The following is a 22,120-nucleotide window of genomic DNA, read 5'->3' as shown; positions in this document are numbered from 1 at the left end:
TAGGGGAGACTTATAGATCACTGTCCTAGATAACAGTCCTCTGCACCAACAGGGAACAGAAACAGAGTCTAGCAGCCAGAAGTGAGAGCCAGAAGCAAGAGAGTGAGTGCAGGCTTTACAGCTGCATTTATAGTATAAGAGACCATGCCCAAGTGGGCTCATCAGATAAGAGCACTGGCTGCTCCTCTAGAGGACCCTCAGCATCCACATGGTATAGCTCACAACCCTCTTTAACCCAGTTCAGGTAATCAGTCTCCCTCTTCTGGCCTCCACAGGCACTGCACTGCACACATGTGATACACTGCATACGTGCAGTGCACAGGCATACATGCAACCAGAATCCATGCACATAAAATTAAAAAGAATAAAACAACCTGCTAACATTATGGTGCATTTACACCACAATTCTCTGATCTTATAGATATATATGCTTTAAAAACCTGACCCACAGAATCATTTCAGCAAGATGGTTCCTGCTCACTGAGCTCTTGCTGTGTGCAAAGCTTTATGGTGAGTCCTTGTGGAGGACAGAGAAGTAAGTGTGGAAGGTGCTCCTCCTCCATGTCTGTATTTACCCCAAGTGGGCCACATGCATGCATATAGAGCTCCGCAAGAACTGGATGGCACCGGTCCTTGAGTGCAGGCTGTCCTAGTTGAACAAAGGAAGGATATAGACTAGACTATGCTGGTGTTTTGAGTAGAAGGATTAATCAGAAAGACTTTCTCATAATAAGTTGAAATTTTCATAGGAAGAAACTTCTTACAAGCCATTTCTGTTTATAAATCATTTAAAAAAAAAGAGTATGTGTTCTTGTCAAAAGAGTAACATAGGCCATCTTTTTGCTTAACTGTCTCTTTATAGGGTCGGGTAGTAGAAAATATTTCAAAACGATGTGGAGGCTTTTTACGAAAGTTAAGTCTTCGTGGGTGTCTTGGAGTAGGAGATAATGCATTAAGGTAAGAAAATATAACTGTTTCAAAAATAACTTTCAACCTCTTAGATTGAAGTGAAGACAGCACCATCTCACTCAGAAAGGCTAAAGTAGCTTTTAAGTTTCTAAGCTGTTAAAAATGTAAGCATATACATTGGTTATAACAAAATATCTGATAGGAAATGAGGACCCAGGTGTAGTAGTGTACTCTAGAGTTAGCATGTTCGGGAAGGAGACTCTGAGTTTGAGTCAGCCTGTGCTACACAGCAGGTAGAATAGAAAAGCTCTCTACATTAAAACAGTTCTTTGGGGGGGGCTTAAGTAAGTCGTTTTTTAGGCTTTTGTTAACTCAAAGATCAACCTTTAATCCCAGAAATTAAGAGGTTAAGGCAGAAGGATTGCAAGTTCAAGGCCAACCAGGGCTATGCAGTGAGACCCTTCTGAGAATACTGAAAAAAGAAACATTTACAGCTTTAAAGAGCTTTTTTTTTTAGATTTATTTATTTATTTTGTATACAGTGTTCTGTCTACATGTCTGCCTGCAGGCCTGAAGAGGGCACCAGATCTCATTACAGATGGTTGTGAGCCACCATGTGGTTGCTGGGAATTGAACTCAGGACCTTTGGAAGAACAATCAGTGCTCTTAACCTCTGAGCCATCTCTTCAGCCCCTTAAAGAGCGTTTTGTTGTGGGAAATTAATTTTCTTCTTATTCACACCCCACACAACAGATGTATAGTTTGTTTTTCCTCTGCCCAGCATCCAATTCATTGATTTTGCAGATACTGGATGTTTTCATTCAACCTGGACACTAACTGTCTAGTTAGATCGGCCCCAGTAGTCAGTCTCTGCGGGAGATGTCAGTTGGAAGTCGCACGCACATTACTGTGTACAAATCAGGTGTTTATGACACGTCTCAGATTTGCTAGTTTGCTAGAATGAGTCCCATAATTGAGGAACATCAGGTTCCATTGGGTTCCATTATAAAGTGCATGAATGAGTAGCCATAGGAAGTGCTACACAGGGCAAGGTTTAGACGGGACAGGACCACAGGAACATCTGTTGTTCTGGAGCTGGGCCCCGCCACCCTCTCCGCACAGCCACCCAGAAGTTCTGGTCCCATTTTCAGTGGCTTTATGGAGGTGTATTACAAAGACATAAATAACCAATATGAGAGCAAATGCTACTTCTCTGACCTGTCACTCAGGAAATTGCAAGGGGCTTAAGACCTTTATCCTAGAAGCTAGGAGTGAAAACCAAGTGTGTATTTTGCATATTATGGCATCATGGGTGCCAACAACCAGTATTGCCAGTGGTGATGCCTTTTTATATCTAGAGTTTTGCTCATCTTATTTATAACTTTAATTTTTCTTTCCCTATAAAGGACTTTTGCCCAAAATTGTAGGAATATTGAAGTACTGAATCTAAATGGGTGTACAAAGACAACAGACGCGTAAGTATTGAGTTTCAGAGGGCGCACCATACATAGTCCGTAGTCTGTCCTACTCTAGCTGTGACTGGCTGTAGGCGTTGATTGATTCGTTTTCTTGACTGTGAATGAGTTTTTGTTGGACTTACGATGCTAGGGATGAACCCAGGGCCTTGCAGTGTACCTCTACACCGTGTCCCTAGTCCAAGAAGAATCTTAAAAAGAAGAAGTTATTGAAAGTAGAAGTGAAACAAGAAGTTTTTGTTTTTTTTTTTTTTTGTTTTTTTTTGATTTTCGAGACAGGGTTTCTCTGTGGTTTTGGTTCCTGTCCTGGAACTAGCTCTTGTAGACCAGGTTGGTCTCGAACTCACAGAGATCCGCCTGCCTCTGCCTCCCGAGTGCTGGGATTAAAGGCGTGCGCCACCACCGCCTGGCAGGAAGCTTATTTTGAACTCATCTTTGATACTTAAAATGCAACTTGAAACTGCAGTTAATGTACGCACTGTAGGGCTAATTATCAAAAGACACATAGCAGATAATTCTATAAAAAGATTAAAATCATAAACACAGACGTAAACAGCTAATAAAATTAAAAGAAAATGTCTGTGGGGGTGAAGAGATGGCTCAGCGGTAAGAGCACTGACTGTTCTCCAGAGGACCCTGGTTCTGTTCCCAGCACTCACATGGCAGCTCACAATGTCTGTAACTCCAGTTCCAGGGAGATCTCACAGATGACACCTTCACACCAGTACATATAAAGTTAAAAATTATAAAGAAAATTCTAAAAAAAAAAAAAGAAAATAACTGTGCCTGTCATTCACGATATAAAAAAAGTTGATATAATATAGAATATTATATATTCTATAATATTATAGAATATTCTAGCCACAATAGATGCACAAGCAGACAGAAAAGCTTCCTCTGAGGGGTACCCTTTGGTAGTAATGCAAATCAAACCTCACTTGAACACAGTGTAGAGATGTTGTGAGGTGAAGCCATGGAAGTGTGTTGACAGTTATGAACTCTGTTGGTTACAGAGTTCCCATTCAAAATGTACTCCTGCAAAGATGAATCTTTGAAGCTACTAGAGAGAAGTAGACGCCTAGAGCACAGAATGTATGTTTTGTGTTTTAGTCCTCTTCTCTGAGGTCACACTGTTGCTTCTTTTACTCTAAGAAGTGGGCTGAGGACCTGGGTAACAGCTCATGGGAGACTGAAGCAGGAGGACTAGTTTGAGGCTGAGGCCAGCCAGGCTACCATGAGACCCTGTCTCAAAAACATGAAAAAAAGGCTGAACAGAAGGCTCAGTGGTTAAGAGCACTACCTGCTCGTCTAAAGGTCCCGAGTTCAATTCTCAGCAACCACATGGTGGTGGCTCACAACCATCTGTAATGAGATCTGGTGCCTTCTTCTGGCCTGCAGGCATGCATGTAGGTAGAATACTGTATACACAATAAATAAATAAATCTTTAAAAAAAAAACATGAAAAAGACTGAGATGTAAGAACACTTACCTAGAATCTGTAAGGCCTTGAGTTTGATCTCAGTACCACCAAACACAGAGTAAAACAATTACAAAGCTCTGCGGTGGATTATATGCTGCATGCCTCAGGCCTGGGTTTGGTCCCTAGCACTGAGTTTTATTAATAAGTATTATTTCTAAACTGATTGGGGTTTTTCAGAAAACTTAAAGGTTTTTTTTTCCTTTAAGATTAATTTATTATGCTTTTCTGCTTGCATGTATGCAGAATTAGAAGAATCTCCAATTTAAGACCAGCATATGAAATTCTGTCTCAAAAACAAATGCATGATAGGAAAAGTTACATGTGTCTGTAACCCCAGTGCTGGATGTTTGGGAGATAGAAGGTGAATCATGAGTTCAAGACCAGCCTCTGCTACATAGTGAGTTCCAGGCCAGCCTGAACTATATGTCTCAAGCGAAACAAAAATGGGGTGGAGGAAGAATAGGTCTCATAGCAGTTCCTAGAAACTGAAAGCAAATACATACTGAAACTCAAGTTGAATTCTAACCCATGTTGGTCAAGAAATCACCTCTGCTGACTTCCGTTCAGTGCAGGAGGTGGAGCCCATGGCCTAGCTTGCTTCTCATGAACACAGACCCCATGACCCAGCTTCAGTTGTTAACATTTGTGGACATTCTTGTCCATTGACCCCTCTTACTGATTTATCCTCTATGATTTTGTCATTATTTGAAAGTCTTAGACATGGCATCTTCTCTATAAATACTAGTACTAAACATTAAACATAAAGCCTTGTGCATGTTAAGCAAACTACCATTTAGCTAAAACCCTCGCTTCGAGTCTGTGAAATTCTTGCCCGGGCCTCTTGGCCCACCAACTCTGAGAGAAGCTCTAAATAATCTCTAAACAAGGCAGATTATAAGAACCAACATGTTGGGGTTACTGTGTGGGTGGGCTTACTGCATTTATCAATGAAATGACACTGAGGAGAACTGGGCTCTTAGCTGAAGCTGTGGCTGAGTAGAAACACCAGCAGCCTCAAGGGTCTGGATGAGACAGACTTCCATTAGAGTCTCTAGACCACACTAAACAAATAAATAACAAATCTCCCTCGGGAAAAATAGAATTCAGTCAGGAGGTGTGCTAGAATCCCAGCACTTTGGGAAGTAGAGGTGAGAGGTTCTGTAGGTTAAGGCCAGGCTAGACCACTTTGATCCTTTATCGGAAACGTGAAAGAGGACCTGGTGTGCATCTCGCCTTGGAGTGACCACCATGTACGAATCCTTGGATTCAACCTCTGGCAACACACATACAAAAAAAACCAAAAAATTATAAAGATGGGTGGCTAGGCATGGTCATTGATGCTTTAATCCCAGCACTCAGAGGCAGAAGCAAGCAGGTCTCTGTGAGCTGGAGTCTAGCCTGATCTGCGTAGCAAGATCTAAGCCCTGAAGGGCTACATAGTAAGACACTGTCCCTCCAAAATATACATAAACAAAAGAATGGAAAATGTTGTCTCTGCCTACAGAATGTTCTACCCAGAAATTGGAGAATACACATGGTTTTCTGTCACACTTAGAGCATAGTCCTGAGTAGACCATAGTCCGGTGACTAAACAAGATTAATAAATAACGAACAGTGTTCTCTCCACAACTAAAGAGCTAAACTAAAGGTCTTCAACAGACGAAAAAACTCTCAAGTCTTTTGAGTAGAATGGAAATAAGTAGCCAGGCATAAAGATTCCTTACCTATTGTCTTTGCACTTGGGAGGCTGAGGCAGGAGTATTTCCTTGAGTTTCAGAACAGCTTTGGGTATAGTGATTACCCAGCTTGTGTAAGTCCATGAAACTATCTCAAAATAGAAAAATTAAATATAACTTCACATATTATAAAAGGGTCATTTTCTTTTAACAGAATAAGCATAAAAATATAAAACCAAGCCAGGCATGGTGGCTTTAATTCCAACACTTGGGAGGCAGAAACAGACAGATCTCTTGAGTTTGAGGACAGCCTGGTCTATAGAGTGAGTTCCTAGGCAGCCAGGACTATGTAGAGAAATCCTGTTTCTTTCTTTTTTTTTTTTAAACCAACAACAACAAAACCATGCAACCATTCTTAATTTGTGAATAGTCTTAGGAGACTTTAAGGAGGCATCAATGCAAAATAACTGAATTGTTTACTCACAGAAACCGAAAGAATACTATTTTAAGTGATTAATTTTAGGGAATTTCCCCAGTTTATGCATGGCTAACAAGGGAGTGCACACTGGCACCCAGGGTTGAGGTAGGAGAATTAAGGCACTCTTTGCTCCATGGCGAGTACCAGGCTGTCCAAGGCTATGTAACTCAAACAAGCCTACATGGGAAACTAAGGTAGGAGGAAGGAAAGTTCAGGTCTCACGTAGGGTGCAGAGTGAGTTCAAGGTCAAATTGATTAAATTGAATAGCTCAGTGGTACTCTGTCACAAAAAAAAAAATAAAATATCTAGATATATGAGAGACACAGATCAGTGATAGAACACCACCCTCTCAATGTAAGACCCTCGGTGTAATCCCCAGTACAGATATGCTATTGTGTTAACTCTCTGTAGCCCAGTCTAGCCCAAAACCCTTTGTCTGGGATGATGGGTGTGGGCGATGTGGGGGTGTTCGGCTCCTAGCACCACATCCAGCTCCAGGAGATCTGATGCCTCACACACATGCACACGTAATTCCGAGTTGGTCGTGTACACCTGAAACCATAGCACTTGGAGAGCCAAAGGTAAAAGGGGTCAAGAGAGCAAGGCCAGCTAGCCTTAACTATGTAAGATGCTAAAGTTATTTTGCCATGCGTGGTGATTCATGTCAGTGCAGACAAGACAGGTGAATATCTAGATTCAAGGCCCGCCTGGTCTTCATAGTAAGTTCCAAGATAGCCAGGGCTACACAGAGAACTTAGAGAAATTGATTTTTTGTTTGTTTGTTTTGATACAGGATTTCTCTATCGCTTTTGGAGCCTGTCCTGGAACTCACTCTGTAGGCTACGCTGGCTTCGAACTCACAGATATTCACCTGCCTCTGCCTCCCAAGTGCTGTAATTAAAGGCGTGCGCCACCACTGTCTGGCAGGGTGTAGTGGTGCACTTAGGAGACTGAGGCCAGCCTGTTCTACAGAGTAAGTTCCAGGACAGCTAAGGATACACAGAGAAACACTCAAAAAACAAAACAAAAACAATAATAATCCTCTAGTTAGAAGATCAGTATTCAAAAAAATCTGTTTCTATACATTAGTGACACAAAGAAAAAATGAAATTTAAGAAAAAAGTTTCAAGTCAGGAAGTGTAAAACACATAGGAGGTTGGAGACGAGATCAGGAAATGAAGACAATCCTTGGTGGCATAGTGAGTTTGAAGCCAGCCTGTGCTACATGAGACCTTGCTGTCTCAAGCAAAAAAACAGCTTTTGAGAGATTGCTCAGTACTGACACTTGAGTTCAGTTCCCCAGAACCCACATTAAAAAGCTAGCTGTGAGGGCTGGAGAGATGGCTCAGTGGTTAAGAGCATTGCCTGCCCTTCCAAAGGTCCTGAGTTCAATTCCCAGCAACTACATGGTAGCTCACAACCATCTGTAATGAGGTCTGGTGCCCTCAGACATATACACAGACAGAATATTGTATGCATAATAAATAAATAAATATTTTTTAAAAAGCTAGCTGTGATCCCAGCACTCGGAAGGCAGAGGCAGGTGGATCTCTGTGAGTTTGAGGCCAGCCTGGTCTTACAAGAGCTAGTTCCAGGACATGCACCAAAAGCTACAGAGAAACCTTGTCTCAAAAATCCAAAAAAAAAAGGCTAGCTGTGGTGGCACACACTTGTAAAGAGACACACAGATCCCTGGTCTCGTGGCCAACTTAGTCTCCTGGGTGAGCTCTTGGCCAGTGAGAAGTTTTGTGCCAAGAAAGGGGGCTGAAGAAGAGCACGCAAGGTCCTGTGGCCACATCTGTACACGGGCACACACAGAGGCAAACTTCACGAAGATTTAGCTTAATAACTTCAAAAGGAATCAGTATTTACAAATAAATGCAGTGAAGGGTGTACCAGTCCTGTACACTGAAAACTACCAAACTTAACTAAGAGAAAGCAAAGACAACTTAAAACGGAGGAGCAGTTCAGACTCAAGTTTGGAATGCACATCGGCAAGATGGAGTTCCATTTAGTTCCCAAAGCAGGCTTTTTTGTTGTTGTTGTTACAGTTCTGATACATGCATATTTGCTAACAAGGGGTGTGATACAGCAGAATTGAAGTTTATTATTTTTGTGTGACTGTTAGTGCAGCCACACAATTACAACAGCACAGGAATGAGGTCAGAGGACAACTTTTGGGAGGGTCTTCCACTGTGGGACCTTGGGACTGAATCCGAATCGTTCAGGTTGCGTGGCAAGTGCTTTTACCCACTGAGCCGTCTTGGTACCCCGGTTGCTTTATTTTTAATGTGTATTCATTATTTTTTTCTGTTTGCAGTACCTGTACTAGCCTTAGCAAGTTCTGCTCCAAACTCAGGCACCTCGACTTGGCTTCCTGTACATCAATAACAAACATGTCTCTCAAAGCTCTGAGGTAAACTTCCTGTAACACTGCCTATTAATACATACTTTGAAAAAATAACTGATAATACAGTTGGAACTGAAGACAGCGTTGTTTTATGGATGTGTACTGTAGTCCCCAGACCTTTTCTCTTGCCCCTGCTCACATTAAATCACCGGTACATTAATATGAATTCCAGAGGCAACTAGGGATTTTGAACAGAGTAGTATGGGTTATCCATTAGTAAGCAGACACTCATAGAGGACTGCTTTCTAAAAAACAAAAGAAAATGCCATGTGTTTTTACAGCTTACTGGTTAAAATGGAGTCTGGAGCCAGGTTGTCTTAACAGCTGTGGCTGAACATGGCCTGAAAGAGCTTTTCCTTGTAATCTTGTAGCATTGTTATGAGAATTACATGAGATACTGTCAGCCTGCACTGTAGAAAGTCGTGCCTGTATTCAACAGGGTGGGCTTGAAGACTTTCATGTGCTTCAACCTGACACAGATAAAGTACTTTCAAAGCTGCCTTGCCGACTGGAGAAATAACTCAGCAATTAAGAGCACTGGCTGCTTTCCTAGAGGTCCTGAGTTCAATTCCCAGCAACCACATGGTGGCTTACAACCATCTATAATGGGATCTGATGCCATCTTCTGGCATGCAGACAGAACACTCAGACTAGAGAAGAAAGAGGGAGGGAGAGAGGGAGGGAGGGAGGGAGGGAGAGAGGGGGAGGGGGGAGGGAGGGAGGGGAGGAGGGGGGAGGGAGGGAGGGGAGGAGGGAGGAGGAGGGGAGGGAGGGAGGGAAACCTGCCTGACGTAATCAGTGCTCATTGTTTGAGTGTTCTCATATTGTCTAAGTACTGTAAAGGTGGAGGTTGTTCGCACCAGTAATCCCAGCACAGGGAAGGCTAGGGCAGGAGGATCCTTAGTTGAAGGCCACTCTGGACTTCACAGTGAGACTGAGTCTAGAAAACAGACTATTTATGGAAGGTTTGCAGAAGGTTCACAGTTGAACCTAGGGGTTTACACAGGCAAAGCAAGTGCTGTCACCAAGCTCAGTGCCCAGCCTCTCTTTTCCTTCAGACAGGTCCTCGCCAGGTCTCCCTGGAACTCAGAGATAAACTTGCCTGTGTGTCCAGAAGTCTCTGGGGTTCTTTGGTTTGGTTTTGTCTTTTAATTTTTAGATAGTGTCTCTCTATGTAGACCAGGCTGGCCTTAGATTTATGATCCTCCTGCCTCAGCCTCTCAAGTAGCTGCGATTTTAGAGACCTACCAGACCTGACTTAGAAAAAAAAATTAAGCTAGCATGTCATATATTCTAAGCTAGCCTTGAACTTGCCTTCAGTTCCCAAATAAAATGTATTTTAAAAGAGTGGAATACTCATTCCCTTTGGAAATCTACTTTTTAACTAGACTTTCCTTAGTAATTAGGGTTCTTTGTGTTGCTTCTGCTTACACACATTGAAAGTAAAGCCGGGCCAGGGCTATGGTGGCGCACACCTTTAATCCTAGCACTTGGGATGTAAAGGCAGGCAGATCTGTGAGTTCGAGGCCAGCCTGGTCTACAGAATGAGTTCCAGGACAGCCAGAACTCCAGTGTAGAAAAATGCAACAACAACCACAAAATTAAAGTGGTAGCCACACTCTTTATTATTGTGGTGCTGCATACCTGCAATCGCAGCATTAAGGAGGCTGAGGCCCGAGACTTACTGCACATTCAAGCTCAAGTCTAGGCTACATAATATTAAGCCAGCCAAGGCTACATGGCAAGACCCTATCTCAGAACGAGAGAAAGAATTAGAGAGTGTAAGTGACATAAAACATGGCTCCTTTTGAAACTTCCTCCTGAATACAATGAATCTAAAGCTGCTTGCCATGTAAGGCCATAAATATGGTGACCCTTGACATTTATAAGGTACTTTCCTACAAATGACCTCATTTATTATTTATCTTATGCAGTAGATAGGACAAGCGTGTGTAGATTTTTTTAAAAAAATCGAAAAGGTTCTGGGTACTACTGAAGTAGCCATGAAATGTCTAAGATGCTGTGCCCATCACGGAACCTGTGGGTGGAAAGAGATTTATAAATGTACATTGTATTACCATGCTAGCGGGTGATAGGCATGAGGGTCTCAGTCTGGGCAAACTGGGGACAGGATGTGGCTAATCAGACAAACTTCTTAAAGTGACTTGCCTGGAATCAGACGATTTATGTTGAAGATGAGCTTAAACCTAGATCTCCTGGCTTTATTTAAGGACTTTTCTATAAGCAGGAATAGGAATAATAAGGAACTTAGAACCATTCAAGCAGTGTTTGCAGCGATAGATTTAAAATCCTTCAGGATTTCATGTGGAGTACACTGAGAGATTCAGAGGAGAAGCTAGTGTATTCTGGAGAAAGGTTGAACATGATCTAGCCTTACTTCGGCCTGCGAAAACAGTACTCTATAGAAATGTCCCAGATAAGGAAATATATAGAGCCTTTCTGATTTTTTTTTAATAAAAGTTTAGTAGGCCTTTGATACCAGTAAAATTCCTTGATGGAAAAATCTGAGCTTGACTCTGAACTGTCTTTAGTTACTCTGTAAAGTTAAACTAGTCATTTAATTTCCATTTCCAGTCTGCACCTGGAAAACAGTCTGTGCTTTGTTTGTGCTTGTTGGTAAACTGGATTTCAGGTTCCCTGCCGAGTGACACAGTCCGTGTGAACACCGCAATGGGAGAGGAGGTCGTGACACATTTGTCTTGTTTGTTTTATCCTAAGTGAGGGCTGTCCACTGTTGGAGCAGTTGAATATTTCCTGGTGTGACCAAGTAACCAAGGATGGCATTCAAGCACTAGTGAGAGGCTGTGGGGGTCTCAAGGCCTTGTTCTTAAAAGGCTGCACACAGGTAATGCTCCGTGGATGGCTTGTGAAAGTGAGGGTCTGGGAGCTCTTTGGAGGTGCCTGCTGCTGCTGACTGTGAAGACACATCTCAGAGCTGAAGAATGGGAAGAACTGATACCCGACCAAAGTGTAAATGGGGCAGAAGGGACAAGGTGGAGAGACACTCATGCAGAGCCATTTGTCTGCACTAAAGAGAAAGTCTCTTTAGAGCTGCTTAGGCAAAAAGGGCAATCTTGGCAATTTATACTTGTCACCAGCAGGAACTGTCCATGGTGTGCCAGGTACACAGCAGCTGCATCTTACCTCCTGCTGTAACGCCACAGGATAGCACTTCTTTTCATTAAATTCTCAAACCCAGGCGTGCTGGTACACCCCTTAATCCTAGCATTTGAGAGGCTGAGACAGGAGGATCCCTGTGAGTTCAGAGCCAGCCTACACTACATCATAAGACTCTGTTTCAAAAAAAAGAAGTGATATTAAAAACAAATAAGAGATTACTTTCTGATGGCAAGTGAAGATTACTGCTAAACCCGATGGCCTGAGTTAAATCTCTGGGACCCACAAAAATGGGAACTGATTCCTGCAAATTTGCGTGTGCGGACACATAATAAATGTAATTCTAAAACACGCAAAAAAAACAAATAAGACTCCGTTTCCTGGGGTAATGGAAAAAAGAGGAAATAAACTGGTCAGGTAGCGTTAGAAATGATCGGAGAGTAGTGGAGTTAGATGTGCCTGGCATTTACCAGGGATTGCTAACGATATACTGTGGATTCCATTAAAGATGCCCTCAGTGGGGCTGGAGAGATGGCTCAGTGGTTAAGAGCATTGCCTGCTCTTCCAAAGGTCCTGAGTTCAATTCCCAGCAACCACATGGTGGCTCACAACCATCTGTAAAGACGTCTGGCGCCCTCATCTGGCCTTCAGGCATACAGACAGAATATTGTATACATAATAAATAAATATTTAAAAAAAATGCCCTCAGTTTTACCATAATAGGAAGCATTTCTTTGTTTGAAGCAGAACTCTGGATATACAATTGCCTTAAACAGCAGCTGAGCTTCTGGTTATTTGTGGAATCTTGAAAAATATTGATGGGGTGCATCACTGTGACCCAGCTGCTCAGTAGCAGATAGACTCTGGCAAGTCCTTTCTCAGCGCCTTTTCCCGAAAAATCTTAAACGACAGCACAGACTCTGTATGGGTTGTAATGTAAGCACGTGAAAACTGCTTTGCCTTTATAATCTTTTCACAACTTATTATAAATATTTAATTTGTTAGAAATAAAACACATATCCAGACATGATGACTCAAGCTTGTAGTCCCAGTACTCAGGAGGCAGACACAGGAATAGAGATCACAGCCAACCTGGTCTCTATAGGAAGTCCAGAATAGCCAGGACTACATATTTAGACTCTTTCACAAAAGAGAGAACAAATCCTAGCCTTAATCTTTTTCTGGATTTGATAGTAATGATAAGAATTTGGTTGAAAAAAAATAACTTTTAAAATCCTGGTAACTATTACTACTAGGAATGAGATGTGATCATGTTTTTTGTTTTTAGATTTTGGTTTGGGGGGGGTTGTGGTTTTTTGTTTTGTTTTGTTTTGTTTTTTTGTGGTTCATTGTTCCTTTGCAACTTAGTAAGCTGTATTGAGAATGTATTGATCACTGAGTATAGTCTTTTTCTACTTTGAAACAATGTCAGTAATCTCTTATTTTTTCATCTTTCCAGCTAGAAGATGAAGCTCTCAAGTACATAGGTGCACACTGCCCTGAGCTGGTGACTTTGAACTTGCAAACTTGCTTAGTAAGCATCCCTTCCCATAATGCTTCTGTATTAGTAATTTCTCCTAGTAACATTATTACGAAAGTTTCGTCAAAAGCAGTGTCTTACAGGCATGGTGATAACACACCTATAGTCCCTGCACTGAAACCCCAGCACTAAGCAGATCGGGGCAAGAGGATCATGAGTTGGAGGCCAGCATGGATTGTGTAGCAAGGTCTAGACCAGACTAGACTGCATAGTAAACCATTTCAAAGACAGACAGATGTAATATATCATACCTGTGATCCCAGCAGTTGAAAACCTGAAACAGAATCGCCATGAATTCAGAGGAAGCCTGAGTTACAGTGAGATCCGCACAAATGTTTATATATCCTTCCCTTTTTTATATTTTTTTATTTCAACATAGTTTGATTACATAGCTCGGGATGATCTTGAGCTTATCCTCCTGCCTCAGTCCTTCCAGTGTTAGGGTTACCGGTGTTTGCTCATAAACAAACTCTGACATTTTCAGCTATACTTGAAGTTTGAGGTCAGCCTAGTCTACAGAGTGAGTTCCAGGACAGCCAGGGCTGTTACCCAGAGAAACCATGTCTCAAAAAAGAAAAAAAATACTGATGTCCTTAACTGTTTTCTAGGTTTTATAACTTTTTAATTACACCTTCACCATGACATTCCTCAAGCTGGTCTAACTCCTCCCCTTCAAACAGAGCCACAGAGTCAGCAGGAGCTAGAAGGAGACTGTTGCCTCTAGGTTTGGGGTGGTCTCTGGATGCTCAGGCTGCCTAGATTCTAAGTGTTGCTGCTTCCACAGAAGTATTTTTTGTAAATAATGTATATTGATTTTTCTCACTTTTGTGTCTGTTTTAGCAAATCACAGATGAAGGTCTCATCACCATATGCAGAGGGTGTCATAAATTGCAGTCCCTCTGTGCCTCTGGGTGCTCCAATATCACAGATGCCATCCTGAACGCTCTAGGTCAGAACTGCCCTCGTCTTAGGTAAACATTGTTCATTTAGCTCAAAAAAATCAAGAGATGAAGAAGCTGCCTTTATCCATGTTTTTCCTTGGAATTTTGAAACTTTAAGGTCACTGCAAGGCCACTACCCTTCTAGCTGGCTATCTACTGGCTTTGTAAGTGACATGAATCAAGAATTGATCTTACTGGTCATGTAGGAAAAGTTAGTACTTTCTTAAAATTCCTTTCACTACTTCTTTGGTTTTTCGAGACAGGGTTTCTCTGTGTAGTCCTGGCTATCCTAGAACTCATTCTGTAGACTAGGCAGGCCTCGAACTCAAGGAGATTGTTTTCTCCACTTTTGAAAGCCCATCTTGAGGCTATTATGTTGTAATCAATGAAGAAAAATTTTAAACATAGTTCTGCAGGAGACCCTCCTGTGTTGTGCTTATCCTCACTTATCTGTTCGTTTTTGTTGAGCTGTACATTTCTCTCCTTTCCCTTCCCTTCCTCCACGCTTCCCCTTGACCCTCCTATTTTTTATTTTTTATTCTCAGATGGGGTCTCTCTAGTATATAGCTCTGGCTGTTAGGTAAAGCAGGCTGGCCTCAAATTCGGAGATCTGCCTGCCTCTGCTTCCTGAGTGCTGGGATTAAAGGCGTGCGCCACCATGCCTAACTACGTTTATCATCTTTTAGAACAGCTACATTATTCTGTAGGTCTTATCTGCTTGAATATGGGAGTGTCTGGATGCTCACCCAGAGCGTTTCCATTCTGATGCACATAGTGTCAGAGCCGTGGTATTCCAGAAGAGCATACATGATGCCCCGTGACTTACAGTGATAGGTATTATTTTAGGTGCTTTATGAATGCTGATTCTTAACATATCCTAGAAGAGAAAGCCAGAGTCCAGGGGTGCCATTAAGTGCTTGAGTAAGGATTCCAAGACAGTTCCTCTGGCACAGAGCCCACAAAGGCACTTTCTCACACAGTAACAATTATAAAGTTTCAAATCTAAAGACTTTTTTGATGATTGCCTAGTGGTGGCCTAACTGTGGGTGCTGAAAGTACCTAGGTTATAGTGCCTTCAGTCTGAGAGTAGAGGTCTTCTCCGTGGCTGAGAAATAACCAAACATCCAGAAGACAGTGTGTCGGCCTTCTCTGCTTAAAGCCGGGGCTCTTCAGCTCCACCTTCGTGTGTCTGTTCCATTGTGAGAGTTTCCAGCGCGGCTGTGGCCATGTTCACCATGCAGCATTTGTTTCCTCTTACCTGATGATGATTTACTGAGCTCTGATTTACCTTTCGGCTTCAGTTATAACTGAAGGGAATGTGACCTTTGGCACCATCACATAGCACAGCTGTTACCTGACTTTGCACAGAAAAGAGCAGCCTTTGATTTCCCAGGCCTGTGGGTATGAGGTCAGTGGTCAGCAGCTGGCTGAATAGGAGAGTGGCTGCCATCCTGGCTTTCTTCTGCATGCCCAGGAGACAGGCAGCTTTGAACACAGGACTTCATACCTGGGACAGACCTGTCCTCTCGTCGAGTTTTTAAAGCTCTTGAAATCTGCAGAGACCTACATGAAAGCCAGACTAGTTTACGTCAGCAGCAGATGAACTGAAGCCGAGTATTTATCTCCATCTCCTTTTGTTTTCTAGGAGCAGGCTGCCCTCTGGGTAAGCAGTGTGCCACCAAGGAAGCTTTTAATGCAGTTGGTCGTTAACTACAAGCTTCATTTATATTCCTCTGTATTCTTTGATTACATCACCCTGATATGTGGTATTGACAGGACCATTTTATGATAACCACATGAAAACAAACAGCAAGACCTGTGTACAGACTTGTTTAGTTATTAAAGTCACTGCGAATTATAAGCTGTCAGAATAAAAGATTGCTTTCTTAAATTCTTGCTGTTTTAGTAAAACCAGGTTTCATGACCCAAGACCTAACTTTCTTTTCACGTTGTTCTTTGAATAGAATACTGGAAGTGGCCAGATGTTCCCAGTTAACAGATGTGGGCTTCACTACTCTGGCGAGGGTGAGTATTTCCCTAGGTTCTACCTTATGTCCAAAGGTTTCCTTGGGGGTTTTTATTTTTGAGGAAGCAGCAAAAAGAGTAGTACAGGTGTGAGACCAGGGTTGCGCTCTCTGCGCTCTCTGAGCCTTCTTGTGCATGAGCTTGTAGTAATATGGGGCGGCAGGGGGTGACTGTCCAGATGTCTCTGTCATTTCTCAAGTTTTAAAAGTTGCTTTTTTCTTGTTTGCTTAGGTAGTATTGTATCTTTCTGGAGTCGTTGATGGAGTTAAGAATAGTTAGTTATAGTTATAGTTTTCCGTAGTTATGATAAAGATTATCGTAACTTTTACTTGATAACTGTTTTGTTATATGTAATTTTGCTATGTTAAAGCCTTTTTTTTTGTTTAAACCGAAAAAGGGGAAATGATGGAGGAAGGTCATTGGCTAATAAAGGAACTGCCCTGGCCCATTTTATTGGTTAGAAGATAGGTGGGAGGAGAAAACAGAACAGGATACTGGGAGGAAGAGGAAGTGAGCTCAGAGACTCGACAGCTTTCCTCTCAGGAGCAGACGCCTGAGAGAGACGCCATGCCCCGTTCCCGGCATGAAGCTCCGACCCAGGATGGACTAGGCTAGAATCTTCCCGGTAAGACCGGTTCTCACAGATTATTAGAGATGGGTTGATCGGGATAACAGAATTAGCCAGAAAGGGCTAGGGCTAAAGGGCCAAGCAGTGATTAAAAGAATACAGTGTCTGTGTAATTATTTTGGGCATAAGCTAGCCGAGCAGGCGGCCGGGGTTCTGGGAACGCAACCCCGCTGCCCTTACTACTTCATGAGCTATTGACCTGATGTCCGCAGAAAAGGTGGTCAGCTCTGGAAGTGCAGACGTGCACTCTGATAAGGCTTGAATTTTCGTGTTTTCATGAGGATGGTGAATTGACCCAAGCCAAGGCTTCTGGTATTTCACAAGACTTTGATTTGGTGTGTGATTGAGCGAGAATAATGCTCAAGGGGATACAGGCCTGGTGACTATTACACCAGTCACTAGAGACTTTTGTGTATTTCCAGGGGATTTTAATACAGTGGTCTGTACAAATCACTGTAGAAAACCATCGTCTTTGGTGGTGGTTGTTTTGTTTGCGTGGTGAGACAGTGTTTTCCTGTGTAGCTTGCCTGTCCTGGAGCCCAGGTCTTCCTGGCTCGGTAACATTTAAATTAGATTGACTTCTGTCAGTATTAAAGAACAAGGGGGATGTAATTTGCCTTTAGGCCAGTCCATGAAGTACTGATGAGGTGAAAGCCAGCATACCTGGCTAAAATAAGGAATAGAACTTCCTCTCTTCCCCCCAAAATCAATTTTTATTGAGTTATTTTTTAGTTATGAAATATCTCTTTGGCCAGGCAGTGGTGGCCCTCCCCTTTAATCCCAGCCAACACTCAGGAGACAGAGGCAGACAGATCTCCGTGAGTTTGAGGCCAGCCTGGTCTACAGAATGAGATACGGCATAGTCAAGGCTGTTACACAGAGAGACCCTAGTGGAAAACACACACACACACACACACAAATAAATAAATAAATAAATAAATAAATAAATAAATGAAAGATTAGCCTTGTATTAATTTTTAAAATGTTAAATAATTGAGACATTTTAGTGTAGTCAAAGCCTTCTTAAATTTATGATTTAATCAGGGATGATGATGGACATTTATAATTAATCACGGCCCTTGGAACTGCGGCAGGTGGGTCATGGATTTGAAGGTAATCTGGGCCACACAGCTAAATCCTATCTCAAAAAACAAAAAGAGCCGGGCGGTGGTGGCGCACGCCTTTAATCCCAGCACTTGGGAGGCAGAGGCAGGCGGATCTCTGTGAGTTCGAGACCAGCCTGGTCTACAAGAGCTAGTTCCAGGACAGGCTCCAAAACCACAGAGAAACCCTGTCTCGAAAAACCAAAAAAAAAAAAAAAAAACAAAAAGATATAATAGAAAAACTGGGTAGCAGCCAGGCAGTGGGGGCGCACGCCTTTAATCCCAGCACTCGGGAGGCAGACGCAGTTGGATCTCTCTGAGTTTGAGGCCAGTGGTCTACAAGAGCTAGTTCCAGGACAGCCAGGGCCATTTCATAGAGAAACCCTGTTTCAAAAAACTAAAATTGAAAATGACACTAGGCTCACAACAACTCTGAAATACCAAGATTTGCAAAGTGTGTTTAATACATACAGTCCCTTAGCTTTTTTGACTTTTGTGGTTTGCAGTGTTTAAAATTTGCACTGAATTATCTGTCATTGTCCTTTATAGAACTGCCACGAGCTCGAGAAGATGGACCTGGAAGAGTGTGTTCAGGTGAGGCGTTTGTTCTCGGGGACAGTGTGTCTGAATGTCTGAAGCTTTCCCTTACAGAGGACACTGACGTACTTGACAGTGTCACTGATTGTCCAGCCCCCCAGGAAAGTCATTGACCAGGTGCTGCATCGCAGCTACCGTGGATTAGTGGATTAGTATCTCCCGTCCATTCAGCTCATGTTTGTGCCTCAGCACCCCCTGCATCTTTACTGTGTGAGTACCTCTGCCCTCCCCAGTTCTCTCTCTGCTCTCGGCTGTGTGTAATAGAAGTACAGGTTGGAGAGGAGTTTGAAAAGAGGCAAACTTGGGGTTTATTTCCAGTCCTAGGATCACTCTGAAACATCTTTCTCCTATCACAGTCGTAATCCTCTCGGGTTCCAGAAGGGACTCCAATTGTCCTCTGTGCTGGTTTGCCTTAAGGAGGTGTGGGGCCAGATACCTAAAAATTTAAGGGTGCTTTGGTATTAATTTTTAATGGATCATATACTCTGGCTTTTCCCTCTTCTGGTCCAAAGAAAGGACATCATTAAAGTCTGGTGAATAGGAGCTCTTAAGAGGACAGATTTTGATTTAGTTTAAAATACTCAGATGGCTAATTAAAATATCACACAATTTGAAAGAAACTGAACAAAATTTTAAACAGTGAACCCAGAAAAGGTTTTTAGAAGCCTGGCAATTTAGGCAAATCTTAGAGAAATATTTTTTTTCAAAAGCAAGGAGTTGTCTGAGTTAGCAACCCCATAATAGTATCAATTACCTTTGAAGTTTGATGTCTATATTGTATATGTGTATTGCATACGCATGTGCACAGTGAGCCACAGAGGCCAGAAGAGGGTGTATTAGATTCCTGTGAGCTGACTGACTCAAGTGTTGCCATCTAACCTCCCGTCAGTCCTTGGGATAGAGTCACACTCTTAACCAATGAGTCAGCCCTCTGTAGGCTCCTGACCACTGTGTGTTAAAGACGATGTTTGAGAAATATCTGTAAAGATGGAGATTAGAAAGCCTGGGTGTTTTTGCTTGTCGTCTCTGTTTTCTACCGGCTCTAGTAGCTTGGAGCACAAAGCCGAAGGGTGTGTCGTTTAATGACACTTGAACTACAGAGCACAGTTCATGAATTGCGTCTAAGCTGATAAAATTTTACCCATTTGTTTTTTCAGATCACAGACAGCACATTAATCCAGCTTTCTATACACTGTCCTCGGCTTCAAGTATTGGTGAGTTTTACTTTCACTGTCTTATATTTTAAAATTTATGTTTTGTTTTTTTTTTGTTTGTTTGTTTGTTTGTTTGTTTTTCGAGACAGGGTTTCTCTGTGGTTTTGGAGCCTGTCCTGGAACTAGCTCTTGTAGACCAGGCTGGTCTCGAACTCACAGAGATCCGCCTGCCTCTGCCTCCTGAGTGCTGGGATTAAAGGCGTGCGCCACCATCACCCAGCTAATTTATGTATTTATTTATTCAAAAAATTAGATTTATTTACTTTATGTGTATGGATGTTTTGCCTCCACGCATGTTTATGAAACAAGTGAGTACTAGGAATTGAACTCAGGCCCTCTCTAACCTGTTATTGTGTGCACATGTGTGCCATGACGCACACGTGCAGGTCAGAGAACAACATTCTGGAGTTAATTCCCTTCTGCCACCTCTGCGTGGACTCAGGTCACCAGGCTTGGCAAGGTCCTCTCACCGTCCCCGCCTTAGCGTGTTCTGTGTTACTGTATCTTACCAGTTACATTGCTAACCATGTGTGATGCTGTGTGTCTGTGCCCAGCACTCAGGAGGCTGAGGCAGGAGAACCCAGAGTTTGAGGCCGTCCTGGGTTATATAGTAATATGCATTTGTAGCGCAAAAACCCAGGATTGAGCCATGTCTTCCAGGACAAGCTCCTCTGACTCTGTAGCAGGTGTTTTGGTTGATGTCTCTGTATCCAGAACAGAATACAGAACACTGTATATTTTGCGAGCCCTGTGTTCTCAGTTCCCCAGAACTAGAGTTGAAGAGAAACCGGTCAGATTACGTGTGATACTAGTTCCTGATAGCTGTAAAGGTCATCCTTAGCTAGTTGTTTATTTGTGCCCTGAGTCAGATACTCAGTATTTAGTTCCGATTTCCTAAAACGTTGAATATGAAAAGCTTGAGCCCTGTCTTTCCTACAGGTATGAAGTGTTAATTTGGGAAGTGGACTTTTTTTTTTTGGAGGCACCATGGTCTCACTGTGTAGTCCTGGCTGGCCTGGAATTTCCTGTGCAGACCAGGCTGACCTTGAACTCACAGAGATCCTCCTGTCTCTGCTGGCATTAAAGGGGGTGTACCTGGCTGTCTTATTTCATGAGGTTGTTCACAATCACTCCATGAATTCACAAAATATATTTAGAATTAGGCTGGAAACAAAAGCCAGTCATACATGCTGAAAGCAGACCATCAGCTCTGGTCTGCATTCCTGCTTCATCATGAGTGGCTCTAGGTGGCTTTGTAGTCACCAGGATGAACCAGAAGGGTCTGGGTTGGAACTGGACATAAGCCAGAAGATGCCTGGTTGCCATCTTTGCTCTCTGGTTACAGAGTCTCTCTCACTGTGAGCTGGTCACAGATGATGGAATTCGTCACCTGGGGAATGGGGCCTGCGCCCATGACCAGCTGGAGGTGATTGAGCTGGACAACTGCCCTCTAATCACCGATGCGTCCCTGGAACACTTGAAGAGCTGTCACAGCCTTGAGCGGATAGAGCTCTATGACTGCCAGCAAATCACACGGGCTGGAATCAAGAGACTCAGGGTAAAGCCGCACTGCTCCTCAGCCCCTCCCCATCTCCTTCTTGTCTCACCTGTTCTTTTTTCAGATTTAGAGTCTCGTGATTTCTTTGTTTTGTTTAATTTTCTTGATTATTTAGCAGAGGAAGAAAAACTAACAATCTAAAAAAACCGCATGCCAGAATCTGGTCCTAAAGGGAAGGGAGTATCTGACAAGGCGTGCATCCTGGTAGTCAGAGGGCTGAGAGCAGAATCAAGTGCAGAGCCATTAGGACTGCGGAGTGAGCTCAGCATCCATGTAGGCTAGGAATGTAGTTTAGGGGTAGAGAGCTTGCCTAACATGTACAGGGAGAGGTGAACACGGAGAAAGAGGGGGAGATAGATATGGAAAATTGGAACATCTCCACACTTGCTGCAAGATAAACATGTAACGACTACAGCTCCTCTCTCAACAGAGAAAAAGGCTCCTAGAATAGCGGAGACCTTGCATCAACAGGGTGGACAGTCACAGGCTAGCTTGAGCAGTGTTTCCTGGTATCATGTAGCACAGACCGACTTTGATTGAATTCAATGTGTAGTAGAAGATAGCCTTGAACTCATAATTTTCCTGCCTCCTCTTACTTGCTAAGATTAGAGGTCTGTACCTCCAAGCCTGGCTTAGAGCCTCCACTGTGGCAACCTGTGTGTGGTGCCTGGACCTGACTATCTGGAGGCTCGCCATCTCTGGTTCCGTTTACTGAGCTGAGGAGTGTGTCTAGAGATGATACTTAGTAAGAACCACACTGCCTTAAGCCTAGTAAGTATTCAGACATAGTAAAGACTAGGAAGACATTTTAATTCAAAAAGTAATCATTTTAAACTTGTCTCGTTTCTTCCAGCTATGGGATTCTAACTATGAATCTCTCTGGGACAAAGTGAAAGCTTAGAATTGTTTTCATTCCCATCTGCCTCCACAGGGCAGATAGAGCCCGG

General features: G+C 42.8%; 1 protein-coding gene across 1 annotated transcript in view; it reads left to right on the top strand.

Moving 5' to 3' along the window:
* The window catches only part of LOC121442321 (F-box/LRR-repeat protein 20-like), a 72,188-nt gene that overhangs the window by 43,581 nt on the left and 6,487 nt on the right, over window positions 1-22,120 (top strand). The window contains 10 exon segments of the mRNA XM_041643822.1: window positions 863-957; window positions 2,316-2,384; window positions 8,340-8,435; window positions 11,169-11,295; window positions 13,027-13,101; window positions 13,948-14,078; window positions 16,013-16,073; window positions 18,354-18,398; window positions 19,559-19,615; window positions 20,961-21,173. Coding sequence (XP_041499756.1) covers window positions 863-957; window positions 2,316-2,384; window positions 8,340-8,435; window positions 11,169-11,295; window positions 13,027-13,101; window positions 13,948-14,078; window positions 16,013-16,073; window positions 18,354-18,398; window positions 19,559-19,615; window positions 20,961-21,173 — 969 coding nt within the window.

The sequence above is a fragment of the Microtus oregoni genome, unplaced genomic scaffold (genome assembly GCF_018167655.1).
Source record: "Microtus oregoni isolate MIOR12 unplaced genomic scaffold, Mior012 000091F_ref0000469, whole genome shotgun sequence".
NCBI lineage: Eukaryota > Metazoa > Chordata > Mammalia > Rodentia > Cricetidae > Microtus > Microtus oregoni.
The sequence above is the reverse complement of the archived record's forward strand: the minus strand, read 5'-3'. Positions and strand labels throughout refer to the sequence as shown.